This window comes from Fundulus heteroclitus, chromosome 24 (genome assembly GCF_011125445.2).
Source record: "Fundulus heteroclitus isolate FHET01 chromosome 24, MU-UCD_Fhet_4.1, whole genome shotgun sequence".
Lineage (NCBI taxonomy): Eukaryota > Metazoa > Chordata > Actinopteri > Cyprinodontiformes > Fundulidae > Fundulus > Fundulus heteroclitus.
The window spans coordinates 18382171-18397245 of record NC_046384.1 but is presented as its reverse complement, the minus strand read 5'-3'; the positions used below and the strand labels follow the sequence as shown (position 1 = coordinate 18397245).

Genomic DNA, 15075 nt, shown 5'->3' with positions numbered 1-15075 from the left:
AGCCGAGACGAGGTAGCCGAGGCGTCCCTGAGCAAGGCCCAGGAAGAAGGAGGCAGCGTCCGGGTGGTCACCAAGGAAAAGTTCTTCACAAAGAGGAGGTCTGGTTCTTCGCAAACGCCGCCCGCTGCAGAGAGGTTGGTGAAAAGGAAGAGATGTGGGTGGATGTTTGGCGTGGGATAAGTCATGAGCTGAAGGGTCCTTAAAGTCTTAAATAGCATCTTTCATACATAATTTATTTGGCACAAATAGGGACGCGTTTGCTATCCACACGTTCTGTAACCGATCGGCTCACATAACCCGTCTTTATTAGGCTGTTACGGGTCTGTACATAAAGGTGGTTTGCCTTGTCTTATACCGTTTCCACTTTGGGATTCAGACTATTTTCATTTTCTCCCCTTCAACCGTCTCCATGGAGATCCGCATGTGCCTTGTGGCAGAAGCGCAAAGGCCCCACTGAGTGTGTTAGTACAGTAAATATAGACCATAATACAATCCTCCCGTTTAGATGCAGCAACCAGCTCACCCCGGGAGCCAATATTTCTATGGAAACCTAAAGCAAATACCATCTCACACAAACACACAACACTGACGGCAACTGTTGTTGCATTCAGAGAGTTCATGCTGTGCCTGAGGGGGGCTATTTGGGATTAGTGCTTTAGCTCAACCTACAGCTTGAACCTAGTCAACAAAGCTCACGTGTGTGAACATTCAAGGCAGCGCCACGGTGCAAATTAAAGACGTAACGTGGCTGAAATGAACTAGGCTGGTTTTGTTTTCATGCTTCCGCCAAGATTTTTTTTACTTATACTGGTTGTGGTTTACATGGAAATGTCACGCTTTTGCCCACGGCAGTGTAAAACAAAAAGTATTTGCCTCCAATACAGATTTCCTCTGTAAAAGACACTTCGGATAATCATAAATTGGAATATCACGCAAAGATAACCGGAGTAAATACAAAAAGCAGTTTTCAAATTAAGGGAAGAGATGTATTCAAACCAATCTGGTCAGATGTGAAGGTTTTTCCTAAATCTAATAACTGACTGCGCAAAGCAGCACCTGCTGCCATCAAGAGGCTGTAATAAGTCACATTGAGTTCTTTTTTTATTGCAATGGATGAATTTTGGCTTTACCTTTTTTGCACAACTGTTTTATTTTGGCCACAATTGATGGTTTTCAAGCATAAAATGCACATTTAAGGTCATGCAACAGCATCTGGGATGGGATTTAGGTCTGAACTTTGACTAGGCAACTCCAAAACTATTTTTTTTTTTTTTTTAGAGCTATTCAGAGATAGTTTTTTTTTTTTGGTGGTCTCTTGATCTCTGTCCTTCTGCAGATACTATATCCCTAAACTTAAAGTAATAAACTGATAAGTGGACATGCTTCTCCAGCTAAAGAGCAGAATCTATGGTTTGTCCTGGTCCTAAAGGAACAAAGGAGCTCTTCATAAATTTTCAACCACCATGTTTCACTGTAGGGATGACCGTGATTTCGGGAATGCTTTTAGTGTTGCACCTGATTTAATGGAGCACATAGCTTTTAAAATGTTCCACTTTTGTCTCATCAGTACAGATAAGATATTCACAAAGCTATGGGCATCTTGATTTTTGGCATATGGGAGACTGGCCTTTGGTATTTTCCCATAGATGTCATTTTTTCTCTGTCTCTTTCTTATTGCTGAATCCTGAACACTGACCTTAACTGAGGCAAATGATACCTGCAATACTGTAGATGTTCTTCTGTGTTCCTGTTAGACCTCCTGGATGAGTCGCTAATGCGCTCTTTAGGTAATTTTGGTAAGCCAGCGACTCACGGAGAGTTCACCGCTGCTCCATGTTTTCTTCGTCTGTGGATAATGTTTCTCGCTGTGGTTCTCTGGAGTCCCAAATCCTCAGAAATGACTTTGAGATCATTTCCACATTAACATATGTTAATAACTTTGTTTCTTGTCTGTATTTGTATTTCTTTGCTTTTAGAGATATTTTAGTCTACTTCATGTTGTCACACAAGTACTGTTTTATTCCCTGATTCCACAGTTAGTCAAAGTGAACTCGGCTTTCCAAACAAATTTGCTTAATCACACTTGAGTTAATCACACTGCTTTTCCACAGACTTTTTGGTTTGAATAGGTTCAATCATCTCTTCCTGATATATATCAAGGCCATTGATAGATACCCAGGTCTATAGTCCCAGCCCCTCGGTGGAGGAAGGCCCACAGCTGAGCCCTCCAGCAATCAAATTATAATCAAGAATGTTGATTTTATTCAAATACGCATGTTTGTTTAACAAAAAAAAACGTTGACCTAATATTGAAGTAACATTGCCCATTTTCATGATTATATATTTTTCCTATTAGCCTAATTCAGTAATGGTCCAGAACTTCCCCATCCCAGATCTAAAAGAGGATTGGCCACTGACACAACATCCCTGCTCCAATAAATTGCAACATAAATTTGGTGCTCAGGTATGAGGAGGACGCTGGTATTCTCCATCAATCTAGAACAAAGTAGCGCAGTCATTAATGTTCACCTCAGACCCAACCTTTGCTATAATTGTAACGTCCATTAGTTAAGACGGAAAGCTTAGAAGCATTTTGCCTAGGTGACGGTTCTGGTAACTGAGATGTGGAGGAGGTTCTGTCTCTTTATACCAAAGTGAGGGAGCGGCTGCCTGACCCGGACCAGGAGCACAGATTCAGGCTGCATATTTGCACTACGCTCATGTTAAAATTAGTAAGATTTTTATCAAAACTGTGGAATAAGACGTCTTTTTTATCTTTCAGGCTCTTGATAATCTAAAACTAGGGGTATAACAAAATAAAATTAAAGTAAAACTTCACCCGAAATGTTGGGTTATTATTTTTATCACACAAAAAGCCAAATCTTGTATTTCTAGAAGCAAAGAAAAATAGTTTAGCTTTCTTTCAACAGGCAGAACAGCCAGTCACCTCACCTCTCCTACCCTGTGAAGCCAGATAAATATTTTTTGATACGAGCATAATCTGAAACCGCTGCCTCTTTGACAAAGTTAACATTTCCTCAAAAAACCTGTTGCTAAAAATATTTGACAAATTTTTCTAATGAAATGCAAGACATGGAAAACTATTTTTGAGAAAACTAGGTAATGTTTTAAAAGCAATTAGAAATTCAGGTTTTAAAGATATATATTTTCTGAATATTTTTTTCTTGCATCAGACGTTAAAGGGTTAAATCTGTACAAAGGATAACATTTGCAGTTTTTGAGACGTTTTTGTTTGTTTGTTGTAATATCAGTATAACCTGCAACTGCCAGAGAAATTAAATTAAACTCATCAAAAATGAACTATTAGGTTAAACGAATGAGACTGAAAGGTTTTTACAAAAGTATTTCCTATTTGGAAAAAAAATGTATTGCACTGGTAAAATACACTGGTTTTTGCCAGTAAGACTGCACAAAAATCCACAATATATTGCAACTTTATCCCTTTAAGTTTTAGTCTAACTTGTTTGTGGGAAAGAAGTTCTCCTGCCTCTGTTTTTGACAGTGTTCTCCTGCCTGCTCTAGCTTAAAAATCACCTTCTCTGGCAGAATTAGCATCAGTCTCATGGTACCTGCCACATCCCAATCCCAAAACAGGTTATGTGAAATATTAATGCACTGTACTGTCGTATCAAATACAAGTATTTGATTTTATTTATTTGTATTGAACGGATGTTTTTTTTTCTCATAAATCTATTAATTATTGTGCAAAAATCTCAAAATGAATCAATGTGGGTGATTAGAACCTGTAATTTGACTCTTGGTCTAAAGATGTAGTTAACAGTGTTGAGTGAAACAGCATGTTGCTTAGATTACATCTGTTTCCCTCGCTGTAGCGATTTAAACTCTGAATCACCTCTCTGTCCATAGGAAGCAGCAAATTAAAACGCCTGAAATCGTCCCAACCATGAGCGAACCCTCCTTTCATTGACAGCTGGACTGCCCAGCATCGCCGGTCGTTGCTCTCTTTGGTTTCCCTTTGCTATAAAGCATCAGAGACGAGCAGAGGTGGTAAACATTAGCATGCTGCGCGCCGTTTGCTGAAGGCATGTTGTGTGATTTCTGAGGTTTAAAGAATGGAGTTTACAGAGAGTTACCCCATGCTGCTACGAGGAGCTGCCAGCATGCACATTTGCTATACACAGGCATGAATTTAAATTGAGCTAAATATAAAACGCATCTTAAAATTGGACTGAAATCGCAAAGAATTTGAGTCAAGTTGCCCCTTTAAGCTAAAAATGCTTTTAAACTGTATAGCTAGACCTGACGTCATTTAAATATGGTCAAAGTTTCCTTGCATTTTTTTCCACCAGTATCAGATTGGGGACACCAGTAAATAGACTATTTCTGTATTCCTTTCATCCACTTGACTGTACTGGCACGGGGTTTGTCTCTTGGTGCTTTCAATTTTTTTTTTGGTATCTTTACAACTTTGAAGCAGCAAGGTTCCTTTTTTTAGAAGGTTTTCTTCTCTGTTTCAATGATTGCATTTTCCTCTGTTGTGCTGTGTCTTTCTGGCTCTTTGTTCCCGTCTCTGTCTATCTGAATTGTAAACCACGGGGAAAGAGAATTCAGTCCATCTGTCCTCTCCAATGTGGCTCTCGCACCCTGCTGGGAAAACATGGCAGATACCCAGATTTGCTGTCCCCTGCCAAAAGGACAAGCATGCACACACACACACACACACACACACACACACACACACACACACACACACACACACACACACACACACACATATCAGGATTGTTCTGATGATACATCAGCTTCATGAATAGAAACAATCTGAAGGTATTTCACAGACTGAAGCTATATGCCTCCCCTAGTCTGTGTTTGCAGAAACGCTTTGATTTCATCTTTATTGGATGAAAATGTATATTGAATTGTTTTTTACTGCTCTAGTGATGCTGAAAAAGCAGGAATTTAGACTGATGTAAGGTAACTTCACTTTGCGTGTTGCGCCAAAGAAATAAATCTTTGCAGCAGTCATGCTATCTGAATGAAAAGATTAGATTGCATTGTTTGCTTTTTTGTGACAGTAAAAGGATTCCATGTACCATTTTATTGTATTTTCTGATATAGATCCCCACCACTTTACCTTGTTGTAGCTTGGTTAATCCCACACTATCTCATATTTAGATACTTTGATATCCATGACATCAGGTTTAAGTTCCATATATTTGGAATACTTACAGTAAAAGTCATTTTAAAAAATGCACAGATAAGAGATTTTGTGGCCATTCTCCAGTCAGCAGTTATTTTTTTTATTCTGCTTTTAAAAGCTCCAACCTGACAATATCAGTTTGAGCTGTTTGCAATTTCTCTTTAGGATTTGTACATGACAACAATGTTTCTTCTGCTTTATATCTAAATTATATATTTAACCATTTAAAACAATGATAAATGTAATGTTCTGATGCATCTCAGTGATCCAGGTCAAAAAATAAAAAGGCTTGAGTTTATCAGTAACTCCTCAGACTCAAAAAGTCTCTTGGAAAAGAGAAAACGTTTCAACAAAGAAGAACCCGTCCAGAGGACCTAGTCAGTTTTTTCTTTTTTAACAAGTTGAACGATTTTCTCAAAAAGAGACCAAATTTTTCTTTAGTTTGACACATTTTCTTTAATTTAAGCAATCTGAACCAACAGAATGAATATGCCGTTGTTGACAATCTAGTTTGTTTTTCGACGGGCTTCATTTTAAACCACACTCATAATTGAAAATGAACACATTTTTAGTCTTGTGTCCTCTTGAATAACAAAAGAGGGTTGTTTGTCACTGTAGCTTATAAAGTGTACAAATTAAAAATTGTGTGTATCGAGTCACCAGCCGGTTTTCTGGTGCTTCTCTAATCTTTAGACCTATCTTTTCAACTTTATTTAGCTTTTTTCTAAAAAAAAAAAAAAATGATGTGCTTTTTTCTAAAAAGCAAAATAAAATGATGATTATCTAATTACACACAGCCGCTTAATATTCAAGTCAATTTAAATCCAAGAGGCTGCGAAGAAAATTAAGTTTACTACTGTCATATTCAGGTACAGTTTAGTTAATTCCAGTTTTAACCATTTCCAGAAACTATAAACTTTTAGTAGTATGAGTCCTGCATGTCCTTAAATATAGCCATTGATGCCCCTCCAGGTCTTGCTACCCTGGGTGGTGTGCCGTATTGCCCAGTTCAAAATCTGCCCCTGGCAAAACAGATTAATGTATGAAAACAGTATGAGGGTTCTTGATATTATTAAATTTGGCTATGTATCAGTATTTGCGTACTTTAGCAATTATCTGGGTTTCAAGTTTCTAACATATTTTGTAGAGTTGGAAGGTAGCTCACTGTTCTGAAGTACATGCAATAGATTTATTTCTCGCTCTTGAACTCTCTGCAGACAGGACCAACCGTCATGCAAGGCAGAGGATGAGCAACCATCTTCAGAGCCCAGCTACGTGCAGGCCCTGGACAGTCAGGGTGTCCCTCTGTGTCTCTCCTGCCAGCGGGCCTGTTCTAACACAGGTGGACCTTGGGATACGCGATTCTGCAGCCACAGGTACAAGATTGCTACAGTTTGTACAGTTTTCTGAAATTTAGGGAATAGGATTGCACAACGAGTGAAAAAAGATCAATAACGCAACTTTTGATGTTTTTGGGGTTGTTTTTTTGCAGGATCAGAGCTATATTAAAGATAAATCACAATGTTATATGTGTTTAAGACACAAAACCGCCGCTGGTTTTCAAATTTGAGTCAGAGTTTAGACGTTTCGATGTTTGATTTCCAGATGCCAGGAGGAATTCCAGTTGAGGTCTAGCCAGACATACATGCGTTCCCGTGTGCTGGAGGTAGAGCAAGGCGTTTGTCAACACTGTGGCCTCAAGGCTCATGAACTGTTTCAGAAGGTCCGTGATGCCCCAGCTTCCAAGCGAAAGGAGATGCTGGAGAACACATGGCTTTCTCAGCTGCCACTTAAACAGGTCAGTAAGCCAAGAGCTTTATCAGAACCATTTAATCTTGGCAAAACAGTTTATTTTTATTAAAACTGTACTTTTTTAACCGCAGCATGACTGAGTTGAGACATGCAGCATGTAAACTTTTATTTAGTCAAGTAAATCCTTGTTTATGAAGATTAATATTATGTAACAGCAGTGTTTAGTCATGCCCACTCTCTCTTTCTACACCATTTTTGGAGATTGAACACATTACTCACTTTGTTTTAAAGGTAGGGTTGGCAATTTTTCCGGACATTTCCCCCAAGTCTGTTTTTGAACAACGACGCATGTGCAAGACCCGTCTTACCTGCTCTTCCGCTCCTCGGGGGGGATCGCGTTGAAAAAATCTCTCAAATCCAATCTGGTCTTATTTCCTTCTACTCAGGCCTTCCTCTTCTTCTCATGAACTTGTACACGGTTTGCTTCTTGCAGCTCTCAGTCATGTTCAAAGTATACAGTATGAGAGCAGCAGAGCTACAATGAACGGCTAACACAGAAGCTAACTGCTAAGCTAGCCAGATACATAAACACTAGAAATGTGCATGTGCAGCCAGCAAGTAGGCACTAACAAAGAACCTGCATGCAAACTGGTGTTACGTGAGATTGACAGAATGGTTAGCGTGTGGGACAACCAATAGATAAGGCCATAACCCCGGACGTTGTGGGACACAAGGGGGTGAGGGCAGGACCAATCCTCTGACCAATCCCTGCCCTTCGGTGTGAATGACAATGATTGGTCTGTGTTTTTACAGGCCTGCGGCTGTAAAAACTGTAGGGGGGGTTATCTAATTGAAAAAAATATTTATAGCTGTGTAGGTTAGGCTTTTATCTTTAGCAAGGAGCTAAATATTTCTAAAAATGGCTTCAACAGACCCGCCATAACAGAAATTAAAATGACAACAAAGATCACATTAGTGTAAATCAAATAAAAAGGGAAGTGATGCAGTGCTTAAAAAAGATGGTAAATGTTAACCTAAAAGCAAAGTTAAATTATGCCATTGGGTAATTTTGTAAATAAAATTATTTGAGAAACAATTAAACTGTTGTAATAGCGTAAAAAAAATATTTTAGGAAAATAATCTTATGTTAGCATATTATCATGCTAGCCAGGCTAAAATATGCTCTCTTACCAACTATTAAAATGTTTTCCAACTGAGCTACAAATTTGGTTTTACTAACAGCTGTCTGTTATAAAAGGGGGGAAATTGCTAAACTAAATTATATCGGGGTTTTTAGGTGTAGGCAACTCTACAACTGTTAAAGCCCCCATAATGTTTAAGTATTAAAGCATTTTATTTAGTAAAAAAGATTACTTTTGTAATTCAAAGAAAAACAGGAGAAGAACAGTAGTTGAGGAGGTTAAAATGCCAGCATGGGTGAACTATATCATCCTGTTTCTCCTGTTGTAAAATGCCCAGCAACTCTACTAATGTTACACAAAACACATTTCAATCATTAGACTTCACAATTACCTGGAAATTTGCAGAGATTACACAAAAGTATTATCTTAGTTAAACATGTTAGCAAGCTAGCTTTGGTACCACATCATACATATATTAGCTAAAACTTGATGGTTTCAAGTATCGGTATATCTATGGATGAGAAACTATGTTATGGTAAATTATCTCACTCAAAATATATATAAAATATTTTACCATAATTCATTACAAAATTCTTATTAGTAAATATTCTACTTTCAAATTAGATATTTTTAAAGAATGTAGTTGTTGCTATAATAAATCTCAAAGTAACACATTGTTTATCATTCTTATGTAAAATGTTCTTAAGAAAAGATTTTTATAGAACATGTCAGTGACTAACAGAAGACTTAAAATGCAAGGTATATTTATTTTCTTCTAAAAAGGGAAGAAGGCATTTTTATTGGTGTTTTGTGAGTTTAAAAAAAAAAATAGAAATCGCCTCCTATTCTCCATCCATCCCACCTACGCAGATATGCACACAGACACACACAATGGTGCAGGTTGAGCTGCACTCCGAGGGGCCAGCTCCCAGTAAATGGATTGCTGGGCACATTGATTTTTATTTTTTTTTCTGGTGCCAGGTCCCGACCAGTAAGCCTGTTTGATTTGGTTGGCTGTTATCCTGCAAAGCCAGCCCCCCCCAACACCACACACAAACACAAACACACACACAGATAGATACCCCACATCTTCCCAGTGCTGCCGGCATCAGCATCAGTGGCGATCGATGCACTGAGCTTTAGAGGAAACAAACTCAGCCACATGATAAGACGCTGCAGTGGTGGAGAAGCCTTGAGATTATAGGCTCATTCTTCGGTTCATACCAGAGCTTCTGGTGTGTGTGTGTTTGTTCCCAGGTGTGTGTACATGTGAATGCATGTCTTTTGGGTCTACTTTTTTTTTTCTGTGAGGGTGTTTTCTGGATATGTTAAAGCCTTCAGGTGCCTTTGAGCAAAGCCTTAGCGTGTTTGAAAGTGTGCAACAGCAGGGTTGGGTTGCAGGAAGGTGCATGTTGTTGGCACGATAGCAGGTTTAAATGACTAAAACGTGTGTGTGTGTGTGTGTGTGTGTGTGTGTGTGTGTGTGAGAGGTGAACTCTGCCCATCTGAAAAGGCCTATTCTTCAAATCTGCTGGGATCAATTCCTGCTCGCTGCCTTAATGTCGGCAGAGCACTTCTCAAAGCAGGAAAATAGATTTTTTGGCACTAAACTCTTCTCATAACATGTTTTTTTTTTCTCTGGTTCTCTTCATCGTCTTTGTTTTTTTTTTTTTTTACTTGACTTCATTTCTTTCATGTTTTTCTTGTTTACTGTAGAAATTAAAATGCTCACATATGCAAGTGGCTAAATAAGCTACAGGTTCAATATCAAGGCCAGTATTTCCCCACTGCTCCACTGGATCTCCATAAATCTTACTGTAAATATACCCTGCAATAATTCAGATGGGATTAGATCTGTTATTATTTAAAAGTTATTTTATTTTTTACTTCCAAGTTATTTTATAAAAGATGATAATATTAATAATTATCATGATTTCTGCGACGTGTTGGATTTATTTTCTGTAGATTTAGAAAATGGTTTGGAAGCGACACAGGAGCAGCAGAAGCCCAGGTAAACTTGGCAGTGAAATATTTGCAGCTGTGCTACCAATGCTAGCCCCCTGGTGGCCGTGAGATTTGATTCTATTGGATGTTTCCAGGAGATCTACAGGGACCAGCTTGGCCCATATAAATCCACTGTCTGCTGAAATGCCACTAGAGCGTGAAAGGCAGCTGAATACTAGCCCTCTTTTGCATGTCAAAGAGGTTTCTTCACAGAAAATAAAAATATGAATACATTAGTATATCTTTGGGACGGGGTACACATGTGTATATCATCTTAGTGTCTCTTATTTTACGCTATATAAAGGTTGTATTTGTGCAAAAGAGCTCCACTTTATTTAAGATTGCATTAAAAAAGTATTTGTTTCTCTTCACCCAATCCTAGCAGACCAGAATAGCTGCCATGAGCATTTTAGCATCCCACCTCTGCAAATCGTGTTGGTGTTTAACCAGCAACATTTCCATGTTATTGTACAAGCAATAATAATCCAATAACCATATGTGGGAGATACATCCATACACAAACTCAGCATACGGTTAAAACCATTTTGCATGTACTAAATGTGGTAGTAGTATTAGGTTAGATTATAATTAAACAATATGATTTGAGTTAAATGTTTGGGGTCCAAGCTTCTCACAATAGTTAGCTGATATTTTGGCCCATTCCGCCTTGCTCGATCACACGTTTTCAGCTCCGACTGCACATTTTCTGTGGACCTGAGACCCGGGCTTTGTGGTGGCCACTCCAGAACATTCACTCTGTTGTCCTAATTTTGTTGTCCTAATTTTGCAGAATAATTAGGGTCATTTTGGAGACCTGATTGTGTCCAGGCATTAGCTTTCTAGATAATGTCTGGATATGTTACTTAGGTATTTCCAAGGCATGCTCTTCATGATGCCGTCTGTCTTATGAGGTGCATCACTGTGCGTAATGAAGCTATATAACGTATGTTTCACTTTTCAAATGTAATTGGGATGGAATTACCTTTCGATAAATTAACTAAAAAATTATATTTGTAATAAAAAACTATGGCCAGAGCTTTCTGTTTTCGGACTTCCTCCTTCTCTAGAAAGCAACATTAATTAGCATTTCTCAACTAGCTTTAGTTCATGTGCTTCTTTTTTTCCCTTGTTTTTGCCCCACGAGGGAGTAGAAACATGTCCAAGGTGTTTCCTTCCAGGGACGAAATTTGCATCTGTCATAGAAGCTGCCTGTCTCCTCAAATTAGCACATCTTTAGAGTTTGTAAACTTCTTCCCAACTAAATGATTAAGTGTTTCGTTTGCGTTGAGAACACCGTCTCGCTAACTCTGCTTGCAAAGTTTAAAACGAGCCACTGAAAAAAAAGAGGGAGAAAGTTAAGTAATTTAAGCAGTATGTATCTTACTGCCGCGCGGTGTTCCCTGTGGTATTTTTAACCTAATTTCTGCCTACTTCATCAGACAGACTTGCAAGCTCTCCATGATGAAGGTTCCCTACAGCTGCCCATTATATAGGTCAGTCAGGTGATTTATATGGCTGTACCTGAGGCGTCCGATGATGATGGATTACCCAGGGTTCAAAGTTAAAAACCTTATTGATTCAGTGAAGATATTCTTTAAAAACCTGGTCTTATGCTCGCAACCGCAAAGCCCTTCATTTATGTCAACATCTTAAGAGCTAATAAGGCGCAGTTTTTTCAGCAATTTGCTCTCATTAGTTCCAGGAGTTTGCTTTTCTTTCTCGCTGCATTGAGAAGCACACCTCACAAAGTGTCCCTGTGGTGCAAAAATTTGTTTAATCCAAGGGATTTCATGCATTTGTGTACAGTATCTTGCACGAGTATGCGCACGCCTTGGCTTTATCCCCCATTTTGTTACATTACGACTCAACAAAGTAAAGTAAAGTTATTATAAAGTGGAAGGAACGGCAGACAGCTCAGATAACTGTAGAAGATTCAGATACAAAATAATAAACATTTTTAAAAAGCACTGTTCAGTCCATCATCCAAACCTGAAAACTGTGTGACACATCTTCAAACCTACCAAGGCATGGCCGTCCACTTAAACCCAAAGGCACAGCAAAGATGGTATTAATCAAAGAAGCATCTAAGACTTCTGTGGTAACCTTGGAGGAGCTGCAGAGATTCACAACTAGACGGGGGGAGAAACAGATGACAGGACAACTATTAGTTTTGCAGTCTTCAAATCTGCCTTTTATCCAAGAAGGACGCCGTCGTAGAAGGAATACCCAAGAGCGTTGTGTGTAGTTTACCCCTGGAAATGTAGAGGAAACAGCAAACATGTAGAAGAAGGTGTTCTGGTCGTGTGTGATTAAAAGCTTAGAACCTTTTGGCCTTCGTGAATATCGCTGTATCTGACAGCCAACATTGCTCTTTGCTTTCTTTTTTACACGTTTCTATTCTGGACATTATTGTTTGCCTTGCAGGAAAATGATAAGATGTGTTTTTTTTTTTTATTACAGACCCGCAAATTCTTGCCACCCCTTTTCAGACTTTTATCTGTATACGTAAATTTCAGAAACCGTGTGCCAGTTTGCTTCTAACTTCACAATTATACACGGTTATGTTGGGTTTTCACACACAGCCTTAATGAAACTGATTGAAGTTTGTTGTCGTAATAGTTTCATAAAGAACTGTAAATGGAACGCATGGACAAAATTGTGCAACCCCAGCTTGTTTTTGCCAACTCCAGATGATCACAAGCAGAATATGAAGGGTAGCCGGCGCAGTAAGAACGCTCACGCTGTCGCCTTCTGGCCGTGTTTTCAGCTGAACGAGATGATCCGAGCTCCGGTGGAGGGCGATTTTTGGCAGGTCGACCACATCCGGCCAGTCTACAGAGGAGGAGGCCAGTGCTCCCTGGACAACCTGCAGACGCTCTGCACGGCCTGCCACAAAGTCGTATGTGCACACCTCGCATCACTGCGCCCGCATCAGCCACAAGAGCAGCTTTTAAAGCCAGAGGGGCTTAAGGGGCAAAGGCAATTTGTTTGACATTTAAGGTGCGCAGTGGACGAAGCTCTCCTTCATCCCTGTGCCAGAACGTCTCATCGCTCATGTTGAGAATCACATATGGTGTCAGTAATGTGATACATGGTCAAACACATTGATCAAAAGTCACATTATCCCCCCTCAAAGCTATATATTCCCTATAATAGCATCACATGATGTGGCCGCGTGACATATTGATGGATAGCACTTGTTGAGGCAGGCTGTCTCCCATTTTCCCTTCACTCAATTTTCCATAATTGCTGAAAATGTACTTCTCTGAAAGAGAAGCGACTCGACTGCAGCGGTTTGAAAATAAAAACACAGCTTACATTGTAGCCTGAAATGGGCTCCGCTTTCACGCCAGCAAGCGTTTTAGTCAGAGTGGGTGTCAGATTGGAAAGGAAAAGCCTCACATGTAGACGACCATGAACTGATGTGGAGCACTGGGCCTTATGATAAGGGGATCTTCTCGCTGTTCCTGCCAGCCCCTCAGACACTTAAATCTAAGGATGCTCAAAATATTGATCCCCCCACCACAGGTTTAAACTCTTACATCATGCTCCCATTTTCTCCCCACAGCGGACGGCTCAGCAAGCCAAAGAACGCAGCCAGATGAGGAAGAGCGCCGCTGCCTCCAAGGTTGCGTTAGACATCAGCAGGTTCTTCATCAGGAAATGAAAAGACTTGACGGTTAATTTTAGTAGGTTCAGGTTTAAACTTTCTTACATTAAAGTAACAGGATAATGTTATCAATGTCTATCCACACCTCTTGAACCTTTTTTTCCCCCTTTACAAACGCAAACTTCAGTCTATTTTGTCTGGATTTAATCCAATAGCCTAATATGTGTTGGATAACTGTGAGGGGGGAGGAAATTTATAAATAGTTTTTTAAATGTTTTACAAATGTCAGCTGCAAGTCTTTTGAAATATGATTTCACCAGCTTTGCTTTCTTGCTTTTTCTCTGGTTTGTTTTAAAAGATTAAATCACACACAGGTGGACCGTTTTTATTTATTATGTGGCTTCTAGAAGAATTTAAATGGCGATGCTATACAAAATCGGGCCACACTTTCACGACTTTTATTAGAAAATGTCTTAAAAACCATGTCTCCTTTTCCTTACGCAGCACAATTATGCACCATTTTGTGCTGGTCCCTATAAAATACACTGAAGTTCGTGGCTGTAAAGTGACAAAAAGCCTGCGCTGTACGCATTTCTGTACCCTGACCTAGCAAGACGCATCACTTCCCGATGACATCACCTCCGTCCTGCTAGGCCTCATTACATCAGAACCCGCGCTGAGAGAGATTTATCTAAAAGGTTAAAAAAAAAAAATGGTGACGACTTGCTTCAAATGCAAATTCAGCCAACTTCCCTCTCGTCCCCGAACCGTCATGAGCGCATTGGGTTTGATTTATGATGCCCCCCTATTTTTTTATTTTTTTTTTCGGCTCGAGGCGGAAGTGGAGCGGGTTGATTAGAGAGATGCTTCTATTTTAAGATTTTTGCAAACTTGCTAAAAAAAACAAAGGTAAGAAAAAAAAAAGCAGGTGTGACGAATTGGGGGCTTTGAGATGGAACTGTGCTGCAGAAACGCAGCCAGGTGTCCTCCTTGGTCCCTCAACATGTGGCCCCTTGTAATTCCTCTTATGATGGATGGATGATCGCTCACTCGTGAAATAAATTGCTGTTCTTTTTCCTCTTTCCCTCGTCTTCCTTTCTTCTGGTGCTTAGGCCGCTGTGTGGACTGTAAATACACTCGGCTGGGAGATCATTTCATTGCCTGAAGTCAGGAACATTATCCATGTCCACGCATCTACATCCTCTTCAGCTATGCTTGATGATCTGAGCAGAGGTAGAGCGATGCGATGCTATGTTTAGAGAGCGGGAGAGCGGAGTTACTATGGAAACAAGGCTTCAGGTTCAGCCATGTCGGGAATATTGAATCTTTTTTTTTTTTTTTTCTCTCTGTGTGTGTTTGAGAGAGAGAGAGTTACACAATGAGCC

At 39.6% G+C, this 15075-nt stretch overlaps 1 protein-coding gene across 1 annotated transcript in view; it reads left to right on the top strand.

Moving 5' to 3' along the window:
• Nucleotides 1–14773, top strand: part of zranb3 (zinc finger, RAN-binding domain containing 3) — a 121130-nt gene extending 106357 nt beyond the window's left edge. Inside the window, exons 18-22 of the mRNA XM_021321089.2 lie at nucleotides 1–134; nucleotides 6400–6558; nucleotides 6788–6980; nucleotides 12848–12979; nucleotides 13649–14773. The exon at nucleotides 1–134 is cut by the window's left edge and continues 7 nt beyond it. Coding sequence (XP_021176764.2) covers nucleotides 1–134; nucleotides 6400–6558; nucleotides 6788–6980; nucleotides 12848–12979; nucleotides 13649–13747 — 717 coding nt within the window. The 3' untranslated portion in view covers nucleotides 13748–14773. The remainder of the gene's footprint in view (nucleotides 135–6399; nucleotides 6559–6787; nucleotides 6981–12847; nucleotides 12980–13648) is intronic.
• Nucleotides 14774–15075: the final 302 nt, after the last annotated feature.